This window comes from Hetaerina americana, unplaced genomic scaffold, assembly GCF_022747635.1.
Source record: "Hetaerina americana unplaced genomic scaffold, ioHetAmer1.1.p SCAF_13, whole genome shotgun sequence".
NCBI classification, from domain to species: Eukaryota; Metazoa; Arthropoda; class Insecta; order Odonata; family Calopterygidae; genus Hetaerina; species Hetaerina americana.
Genome location: NW_027286403.1, coordinates 3,334,388 through 3,346,136, shown reverse-complemented (window position 1 = coordinate 3,346,136; position 11,749 = coordinate 3,334,388). Strand labels below are relative to the sequence as shown.

Here is an 11,749-nt window from a genome sequence, read left to right as displayed (position 1 = left end):
CTTACAGCAGAAAATGACAACAACCATCACATTATATTAGTCCAAATATGTTAGCAGCTATATAAGCATTTATAAGTTCAAACATCAAACTGAGGATATGAAGAACCACAATTATGGAATGACTTACTACTACCCACAAGTGCAACTCACCTGGGCTGGGAGTAAGAGGGGGCATGGGTGGTGCAGGATTTAATGTAAGGTTGACTTCGGTATTTTGTATTTGACTCATCGGCACCAAAGGCGGACAAGCAGGTAGAACACCTGTCGCCAAATTCGAACCTCCTAAAGCTTCACCCCTCCCTAATCCACTCAAACCTAGTTGTCCCACTGGGACTTTTTCCTGCAGTTCCCTCTCCACTCTCTGCAAAATAAAAAATATGTTAAATTTAACAACCGTTTTATTTTTTCATATCTTGCTTTATTCTTTTATCTTTCAGCTATAATAAAAACTTGAAGCCAAAAATATAGTTTTATAGTTTTTTTAAATCAATCAATCATACCTGAAGTTCTTCCAGGATTTGCTGTTTCTGTAATATTTGCTCCTCTGCTAACTGCTGCAGGCCAGCCTTCTCCAAAACAATGTCCACAGCAACAGCCGACAAGCCATGCTCATGAGAAATATCCTGCAAATCCACGATGAAAAAAGTATTATTCAAATTAATCACTTAACTCGATTGAGAGTATTGATATCTTTGCTATAAGTCCACAGATATCTTCCTAAGTATACATACCCCTAGTTCGCTACTCCCTCCATTGCCCTCATTCATAGTCCTACCCTTCCTGAGGAGGGATTTTAGAGAACTTTGCTTCTGCCCTAGTGCATCTGCCAGCCTTCCTACAATTTAAATTAGAAAAAAACAGAATAGAATGTACATGGTAATTCATGCTCATTATGTCAAGCTAAGCACACACAAGACTTTCTATCAAATTAAATGTACAGTAAACTCTGGTTAATCTGTAAACTAACTATCCAGCATGTGGATTAACGGTGCTACTCTCACTCACTAAATGCTCAAAATTTTAATAAAATTGTTATCATAAAGATGGTTAAATGATTTGAAGCTTTGATATGCCTTTAAATAATACAAGTTTGAAATACGAGGGTCATCCGGAAAGTAGTACCCGTTCGTGCCGCATGAAGTGCTGACGACGCGAGTAGCCGCTGGACGAGGTCAGATAGCTTCAGTGGCTTGTCTGCCTTCTCTGAGCCAAGTTGCGTGACGCTAGCATTGCCTGTGTTGTTTCTGTGATTGTTTACAATGTTTAAAAGAATTGAGAACGCCGCCAGTTGTGAAGTGAGGGCAGTGATTAAATTCCTCAATGCAAGAAACGTTCGCCCATGTGATATTCATCGCCAATTAAAGGAGGTGTATGGAGACAATGTAATGGACGAGTCGTCTGTTCGGCGGTGGTGTCGCAACTTCAACATGGGGAGGGGGAACACACACGACGATGAGCGTTCGGGGAGACCGTCTGTCATTACAGACCAACTGGTGAGCTCAGTTGACGAATTCGTGAGGAACGATCGGCGCGTCACAATTGATGACATCTGTGAGCATTTTCCCAATGTTTCTCGAACAATTGTTCATGAAATTGTTAAACACCATCTGCATTATGCAAAAATTTGTGCAAGATGGGTCCCTCGCGTATCTCAATGAGCTGGCGGCGAAGGACTATGCAGCAGGAATACAGAAACTTGTCACACGTTATGACAAATGCCTTAATTTGCTTGGAGATTATGTTGAGAAGTAGTTTAAAGTATCCTCTTTCAAATAAAATTTTTTATGTTTGTTAATATTTACTTTTGTGTCTTTATTTCACGAACGGGTACTACTTTCCGGATGACCCTCGTATCTTGACTTTCTTAAAAGTGCTTATTTCACAAAATCAAAATTTTCCAATAGTTTTCAATGTTTTAAGTTAAACATTCTTGCATTATCCATACTTTCACATTATCATTTGCCTCACATCCATTAGCCATGAGAACTCCATATTCTGCTTTGAGGCAGTCACATATATAGTTCTCTTATACAACAAGTAAGTCATCAACTATCTGTACCGCTTTATTTTAATCGGCATATAATATGACAAGCAAGTCTGTATCAGCAATCCTTTGTTAATATTGCTCCTTCAAAAGCCATTTGTTTTTTCCAGGCTATGTGATTGGTTTAGCTTTCTTAGGAAAATACATTCTGCTATCCACTTGATAATATTTCTGCATTCTTGTCAAACTATGACTCGTCTCTTATAAAAATAGCTGAAAAATGAAAAAAAATGTACTTTCCATTTCTCAAAAACTCAAATAAATCACAAGAAACAAAAAATGAGATTTTATTTGTTTCCTAATTGCAGTCACTTATTTCTTTTAACTTATTTGATTTATTGAACAAATTGAATCAGTTCATATCATGACCATATGTACATCTTATTTTGGTTATCCTTGATTTCTGATCACCTGTTCTTTATCCTGCATCCTTTAGCATGAATAGTAATAATACTGATCGAGAGTTCACTCCATATCAGCCACCCATGGTTGGCATGATTACACGGCTATCTCATGAGCTATTGCTCATATTTTGAGTGAACACTAGCCTTAGTACTCAAAATTTCAACTACAAAACATGAACACTCTAAATCAACGTCTCTCTGATAGCTAATATTTCTCCAAGTGAACAATTACACATGCCAACAAACATACCAGCAGGTGACTTTGGACCAGCCGAAGACCCAGAGGGCGTGCCAGATGCCACTGTACCAGCAGTAGAACTCGTACCAAGCTGAGATTCATCCCTTTGATTCACTCTTACAGCTTCATGCACTTCATGCATTGAACTCTGCTGCTGAGTGACCTGAGGTTGTGATGCAACTCCAGGTGGAGGGGTCATCATGATCGAATGGGGATAATCCAGTAGGAGCTGCACTACACTGGTGTGGCCTCCTTTGGATGCCTCTATTAGCATGGTGGAACTATCCTATAATACAAGCACAACACATCATTAATTGGGCCTGCAGGTGATGATAGTTAAATCTCTTTCTAAGAAGGGAAAATAATCACTACATAAATGAAAAGGGAGGCATTATTGTTATTCAGAGCCAATATACATACATTTTTATAAATACAATTCTAACTAACGGTAACATTGATTTAATTAATGCAGGCAAGTGATGGAAATAATGCCTTATTAAAAGACAATGCAATTGGCAAAAACTCCTTACCTTAAGTTTGTGGAAAGGATCTGCAGAGTGGGCAAGGAGAAGTTCTACAACTGCCAGATGGCCACCAGCACATGCAAGAGACAGTGGTGTGTGATCATTGTTGGTTGTTTGCTTGTTGACATCAGCTCCCTTTGAAATTAAAAATTGAACCGTGCACAGATGACCTGCCCGGCATGCTTTCATAAGCGGTGTTCGGCCCCCTTCAGATTCATGCTCCTACAAAAGAAAGCAAAAAAATTTTTTTAGAATTACAATTAAAGAACAAATTATCCTGCTTTATTGAATATTCCATAAAAAGCACACATACCAGATCAGCTTGATACGTTAGGAGGAGGTCAGCCACATCAGTGTGGCCATTTTCACAGGCATAGGTTAACGCTGTGTCTCCAGTCTGTGTCTGGGCTCGCACATTACCATTTGATTGCAGGAGATACCTAGAATAAATAAAGACCATTAAAATGTAAAATACTATGATAACACTTTCCTGAATAACTCATCAACAGTCCTAAATTTTATTTCTAAAATGAATCCTGATAGTTGGACAAAATATTTGACTTATCAGCACAATATATTATATAGAGCAAAAGATATTAGGATGTCCCCTCACTAAAAACACTATTAAATAAAATTTTATAGCAAAAAATGTTGGGCCCACAGCATCATATTGTCAACAATATGGTAAAATTGACATTAGCTATTCTAGCATACCTAACGAGATCTAAATGTCCTTCTTGTGCAGCCTCCATTAGAGGAGTTGATGCACCTAGTTCTATATCTCCACCGGCCTTGATGAGAATGTCAGCCACTTCCAGGAAGCCTCCACAACATGCCAAGGTCAGGGCTGTTTCTTGCGTCTCCTCCGTCTGGGCATTGATATTAGCCCCTAAAATAGTGAAATTCATTAAAATGATCAATTCCAATTTTGGTGCAAGGTTATACTTTTTAACTTAATTATAGCAGCACATTTATTATCACTGTGAATTACTGAGCAGATTTCATTATTGTTCAGACAACATGAAGAGTGGGAACATTTATACTAGAGATAAAAAAAACTAGTGGTCTATAGTAAAGTCCATCCGGCATAATTCTGAAATTTGACACTTATAAATTAGTCAAAGACAGAAGGACCTCAAAATATGCCAACTGAACTAAGCATCTCAATATTGCACTTACCAGCAATAAAAAATGAGAGAGACTCATTTGACTTCTGTTAGAAAAGTTTCAAAACAAACCTCCATGTTCCTGTTTTGCCTGTATATTACTTCTGTTATTACTTGGACTTATTTTATGGAAAACTGTTTACATCATTTCCTTATACATTTCTTTCAACTTTCTGCTAATGAATCTAAAAAGCCTTAACTATCCGTCCCCTTCCCATACTCCCATCATTCATGCTTACAATTGCACCTTTCCAGTATTCTCTCCTGCAATTTTTGTCCTCTTTAAATGTCACCATGCAATTTCCTCTAGTCTACAATCTCATTTAAAACTACATTGCTGGCCTTCCTCTGTCCAACTTTTTTCCTTATTGCCCCAGAATTGCCCCAGACCCACATCACAAATGCCTATTAACTATGTCCATCCTCTGGTCTCCATGTTTTGCATCCCTAAGGCACTATATTCCATATTTACGTAAGTCTTTACTAACCTTTTAGTCACCCTATTGCTTCTTATCCGTTATCATCTTCTTACAAATACTTCTTCGGCCAATAGAGTACCATTTCGACCATTTTCCTCCAAATCCATCATTCTCGAATCTTCCACATTTTCTGAAACCCTAATTCTCCTGTCTTATTTCGTACAGCCCGTATATTTTTTCCTCTTCTTCCTCATGTCAATGTTACATTCTTCAATAGGACCTCTGCATTTCCCTGTTTATGAAAGATTGTCATATCCTTGCATCCATCATCTAACCACTTTTCCTTGGGCCTTACAGATTCTCAATTGAATGTGTCATTTTTAGTTCCTCAATAATTCTTCTTCCCACCTCTATGCTTCAATTTCCTTCTCTCTTTCATCATCTCTCCTGAAATCCATTTCTTCTCTATTCTTATTATATTTCCTACCCTTACCATTCCCATGACTGCTCTTGCTATCACAATTCTTAGGCCTATCCACATTTCCTGATTGATTCCCTTCCTCAAGAGTTAAATATGTGCCTATATTACGCTTTTCTTGGTACTCAATCACTTTTACAATTTTTTCTAAATCATTGTCCTTTATAAGCTTTCTTCCACATGAGTGTACGTACCTTAAATATTTTTAAGCCTTTCAGGTAATTGTGGTGGGTCTGAGTCTGTAGACTCTAAAGAAGATACTTCTGGCTAGAATTTAATATTCCCCTGGGACTCAACCACCAGAGTTTAAATGGCTAACATACTAAAAGTTTTTAGAAGTCAGTGATTATTTGATAATTTTTTTCAATATATTCACATAGTGATTATTAAGTACCACAGCATATTCAAGGTTAAATTACGAATGAGTGAAAAATGTTTATAAAATTATAGTTAACATTTATTACTCATAGCATTTCTCAATGTGCTCTATTACTTATATTTTTGCTAAATTAAAAAGTCTGAAAATATTTAAAAAAATAAATTTAACAACTAAAACAACAATATGTTCTCACAATATGAAGCTCACAAGTAACGATTATAGCATTTATAACATTTTTACTAACAACATTCTATCATTACATTATAAACATATACTTTTTCAAAGTGATCTAATACTATCAACTATTTACTCAACTGGAAAAAATACCTTGGCTCAAGAGTAATACCACCATCTCCTCATGTCCTTCCCTAGCGGCTTCCATCAACGGGGTGTATCCCTCATCATTAACTTCTTCGATGTTTGCCCCTCGTTCAATTAGGAGCATAGCCAGATCAACATGGCCACCACAGGCTGCCAAAGTCAATGGTGACTCAAAGCTGTCAGTCGGCATATTCACCTGTTTCAAGACAATATTCCATTTAATTAAACATTACAATGACATTGAACATTTCCAATACTTTAATTGAAAATCACACATAACAATCAATTATTTCATTATAACAAATTAGACCTGAACATTTTCTAGGATGACTACTACAACAGGATTTTGAAAATTATTGGGGAACACAAAATGAAGCAAATTTGACGTCAGAAGATTTACGGAATTATTCATTCCCTTCTCATTAATTAAAAAGATATGGTATCCACCTCATCCACCAGCAGTGGAGTACTTCTGGATATATCTAAGGAGTTCTTGAAATCCATATTAAACGAGTTTGTAATTTTCCACGGACTATTTTATGGTACAACGTAGCCTCTGCCTCTCCTTTCCTTAACCGAAAAATCCATGACCACTGACTTTGAAGTCCTGAAAAACCTGATCCCCCCCACCTTAAACTCTTCCACCCTTTCCTCTGTCCGAAGGGTATATATTCAACAGCTATTTGTATAACTTGTACCTGATGAAGCCACAAGTCAGTGAAATGCATTGTACCATAACGTTTGTGGAAAGTTACAAACCCATTCAATACGAACACCAAACAATTCCACGAAATGAAGCCTGAAAGCGTCGAGTTCTTGAAACTTTTTACTTTTGCCATTATTTCTACTTTCCATTTACTTAACTAACCCTATTTCATGCAGAGGCATTTTTCTCATGTCTTTCTGCATTTATTACCTCAATGCAATGCATATTTTATTCTGAATAGTTATCAATTAATTGTTAAAATATATGATTGTGGAAATGAAAAAATTACGTATTTATAAAGGCCTGCCACAATCCATAGTTTTGGGGACGTACAATATGCCTTAGGACATTCTACATATTAGATCCTGCAAGGATCTTACATGGTTTTGATGTGGTCATGTAGCAGATGATTTGAAAATCCCCAAATTTAGGATTCTTCCAAAATTTTATCATAGCACATTATTCAAAATTACAAAACCTAATACATTTACTCAATTTCCATTATATATAACCTTTAGCTATTTGCAAAAACAACTTCAAAAATGGATTTGATATGGGGACTGGGCTAACACAGTGCCTCGTGGACACCCACCCTGATTAGTTGGTTGGGCTCAAATCTAAGCCGTGGCAGATATTCGGTGGAAAACCAACAACTACTTGGGCGCTAGGCAAAAACACATCAAGTGGAGCAGTTAACTCATCAGATGGGATGTTCACCCGTGGATCCCTTGGTGCATTTTGTCAAAAAGTGGGCTAATGTGCTACACATAATGTTCCTCTATCCACCCATTCTTCCCTCATTTTCTAAAAATCTCACCTCCAACAAATTGGCTAACCCTCTAAATTGGCACACATGACCTTAGCTATATAGTTGCCTATGATAATTACTTCTACGACTCTACTAGGGAATGGTAGGACAGCTACACAGACAACTGACAATTGCCACTATGTGCCAATAGCAAACACTGGCTATTCATTGTCAAGGAAATGGCTAATGGTACTGTAATCAATATTATGTTATTGTTTTTGATTGGTAGGAGTACAGTTCACTTCAGCTCTGAAAGACTATTGGTTAGCTATGTGGGTTGTTCAATAACTACTCAAAAAATCCTAGAGATGGCCTCCGTAGTATTGGAAAAGGCCCTCATTTCTCACTATACTGCTATCACAGTTTCAGCTATACCCATCATGTGGTTTCTTTTTCATGGTCAAGTGAAGCAATGAACTTTTGTTAATTTAGAATAATGGAAAAAAGTTTCAAGCAATGATTACACACTTCTATTTCAAAGGTTTAACACCGAAAGAAAGCAAAGCTGAGTCGGACGAAGTTCATAGCACATCTGCTCCTGCATTTCTCACTGCTCACAATTGGGTCAATGAATTCAAACACAGCCATACATCCACAAAGGGATGAATACTGTTCGGGATGTCAAGGGAAAGTGACTTCCTTCAAAAAGATAAATTAAATCCACAATAAATTTTTGAATGATCGACAAATCGATGTTAGCAAAATAGCTGAGGACAGGAGGTAGTATAGCGTTTTCAATTTTGCACAAAAAATTGAGTGAGATTAATATCTTATCAAGATGGTTGCCTTGCTTGCTCCCATAGAAGAATAAACAATGTGAGGTCAATTCAGAGGCCAGTTTGGCACTTTTCTATTGCATTTCTAACAAGTTTCTGCATCAATACATTAATGTAGGCAAAACATGGATTAAATAATACACTCCAGAGAAAAAGGAGCAGTCAAAAGAGTGGATTTCTAAAGTCAATTCGACCCCAAATAAGGTGAAGACTGTGTAATTGCCAGACAAGGTCATGGACACTGTTTTTGGAATGCACATGGAATCATCAACATTGCTTACTTGCAAAAAGAACAAACAATTATTGGAGAGTTTTATTCATCACTATTGCTTCATCGATTGAAGAAATCAAGAAAAACCATCGAAAACTATGGAGTTAACATTCCAATTGTTACAAACTCCAAGGCATTCACAAGATTTGGCCCCCAGTGACTTTTCTTATTTCCCAACTTTCCCAATAATAGCTCAGCAGAAAACAGTTCATGTCAAATGAGGTCATTGCTGACACAAATGCATGTTTTAAGGACCTTCCGAAACCGCAATTTTTAGGTTAATAAAAGTTGATAATGTGCTGGGAAACATGTATGTAGCTAAAGGAGATTACGTCGAAAAATAAAAAAATCCTAAAATAATTAGTTTTTCTATATTTTCCTAAGGCCCTATTGAACGACCCACATATTAATAAGAGTGCTTGTTTTTACTTAATTTCATTTTTATTATTTAAGTTGCTCTTATTAAACTCAGTTGCAACTCACATTAATGAAGGTCTCAAATACAAATACTGGTAATGAAAATATTTGCAGACATGTATTACTTGAGATTAATTGTTTATCATTGATTTACTAATTCACATGGCAATACTGTTGCTACTGTACAATAATTTATTTTATATTTAAATTTGTCATTTATTTTTAAAATATTTGCTTCTAAAGGTTTATTCTCTCACAATGTTGATGAATTGCACAATGCATCTTGGTAAAAATAAATTGCCTATGTTATTTACATCCATTTTAATTCTTATTTTTGTGTTCTTCTACCAGATTTACTCATGTATGCACTTGTATTTAGGAGCTAAAATGAACAAGAATTATTGGGCAGAAAATAGATAATTTCTTATGCATTGTTACTTTTTAAAAATATTCTCCGATTGCAGGACCATATAATATTATTTCTCATTTAAAAAATGAAAAGCTGAAGCATAATTTGAGAGAAAACATGAACAAAATCAAAATGCGAAAAGCCCACATTTATTAGATTTTGGTATCATCTCTACAGGGTGTGGTGGCAATTTGTTTCTGGAATGATCTAAAATACAAGGTATTTAACCCTGTGCCTAGTGTAATGGGCCACCCTATGAGGTTGCTCAAGTTGAACTAGTGAATCCCAAGTAAATAAGTGTTTCTTTATACTAATCAATGTTCAACTTAACACTATTTTTCCTGGATCTGGAAAAATATGCTTAGGAGCTTCTTACAATTCAAAGACAGGATTACTGTGAGGATTTTACCCATGATGCTAGCACAGAGAGTGATGTTCAACAATTTATGAGAAGCCTCTCATGCTATGCTGGACTAATTAAAATCATTTGGTCCTGACAGCATTAATTTTAATCCCAAAAGGGTCTTGGCAGCTCAAGAGAATACTTCCTAACATATTAGGAAGGACAAATGCAGCATTTATGACCCTGGGCTACCAAGTCACAATACTATTGCATACAGAGTTAGGACTATGCGCAATGATGAAGATAAGAAAATTGGATTAAATATGCTTTTTAATTTGTGGCATTAAATGACTTTATTTATCTGGTATGAAATACGCCCTTATGAGCCTATTTAACACGTTTTAGCTTCAATATGTTTCCTTCTTTATGGATCACTACAGCCACTGTGTTATATTACAGTAAATTCCAAGACAAGTTTTCAGGCAAGCATAATGGTACTCACAATATGCATAAGAAAATATAAATAATGAAGTGATTCTCTTTACAATATGGCTGACATTTGGTATACTTGGCATAGTTGAAATTTAAGGAATAGGTATAATCATAGTATTGGACAGACAAAACTAAAAGCAACCATCAATCTGATTGATCAGCTAACAATAAATTTAACTTGACATGGAAAATAATTTACCACGGAGGTAAATGGCAGGAGGGATATCAATAGCCTCTCATTTTCAGCTAGTGACTTCAATCAGTTTTCCAGGGTAAGTGACATACAGGGATACCTGTATGTGCATACATACACAATTCTCTGCAAGCCACTGCTAGGGTGTGTGGCAGGGAATGATTGCACACCAGACTACTTAGGGAAAATTGGCATCAGCAAGTTCTTAAAGAAAAAGGCCATAGGATCCAGAATTTAACATCCCATCCAACAGACAGCATATGCCACTGGAGGTAATTTAAACAAAACAACTCAAATAGGGATTGGGATATCACAGAAAAATTCTAAAACTGTGGGGGTACAAACCCAAGCCCTCTTGGTGGGAAGCCTATCACTAGCCACTGTATCAACCCAATCTCCCCATATGCTACTATTCAGGCATTATTTCAGAAAATGCGTCAGAGAAGGGATATGCTAACTTGGACCAGTGTCACTCCATTTGATACACCAAAATAATTTAACACATGAAATGTCTGAAAGTAAGGATGTACAGTAAAGCTTCCTTCACACAATATAATTCCAATTCACATTGATTTTGAATGTAAACCATGCTTTGCCAAATGCTGGCAGTTACTTTTTACGAGGTTTTCCTGAAATGCCATTTTGATTAATTGCTTCACTGAGAAGGTCATCAGAAGGAAAAATATATTACAAGAAATTATAATATGATGCTTTGCCAAGTTGCTGGCTCCCAATAATTATTATTAAAAGTTTTTAACTACTTTGTTCGACTTAAACCTAGAAATGGGGTTCATTTTTTATATTTTTACACCATGTGAGAATTCACACCTGACTAGCTTCATAGAAAATAAATTACCAAATTTGTAACACCAAAGCATCTATCTATCAGCCCCACAAATGTTCAATCTGGAATACACTTTTTTCTCCCTGAAGATGAAACCATAACTTGTTTACTAAGCTTAGGAATGATAACACGACTCGATTATTGGAACTAAGCCTTAAAGGACACTTGATCATGAACAGAGCTGAGAAAAACTGTTTTCAAATTTATGCCCAAAATTGTCCTGGAATTAGCATATCTTCGTGTGGCAGTAGGATGGAGCTATTTTTCAAAATCTGAGAAACAATGGAATTAATACACTAAATATGATCAATTTGGCGAGAAAACACTTATGTTGGAGTCTTTTAGGAGTCTGAGCCATCATAGATGTAAGGGTCAAAGCGTAGGCAAAACAATGTGTCTGAATTGTGGGGTAATACAACCATCAAGAGGGTAAAGTCTATTTGAACCCCTATAAACTATTTTTGTGTATTTTAATGTCTTCATTCAAACTGATCCTAGCTTGTCAGTGTATTTGTAT

At 36.2% G+C, this 11,749-nt stretch overlaps 1 protein-coding gene across 1 annotated transcript in view; it reads right to left on the bottom strand.

Moving 5' to 3' along the window:
- mask (multiple ankyrin repeats single KH domain) overlaps window positions 1-11,749 on the bottom strand; it is a 106,104-nt gene that overhangs the window by 53,924 nt on the left and 40,431 nt on the right. The window contains exons 9-16 of the mRNA XM_071583301.1: window positions 5,980-6,169; window positions 3,925-4,099; window positions 3,524-3,650; window positions 3,217-3,432; window positions 2,699-2,972; window positions 732-835; window positions 501-623; window positions 151-361 (exon numbers count right to left, since the gene is read on the bottom strand). Coding sequence (XP_071439402.1) covers window positions 151-361; window positions 501-623; window positions 732-835; window positions 2,699-2,972; window positions 3,217-3,432; window positions 3,524-3,650; window positions 3,925-4,099; window positions 5,980-6,169 — 1,420 coding nt within the window. The remainder of the gene's footprint in view (window positions 1-150; window positions 362-500; window positions 624-731; window positions 836-2,698; window positions 2,973-3,216; window positions 3,433-3,523; window positions 3,651-3,924; window positions 4,100-5,979; window positions 6,170-11,749) is intronic.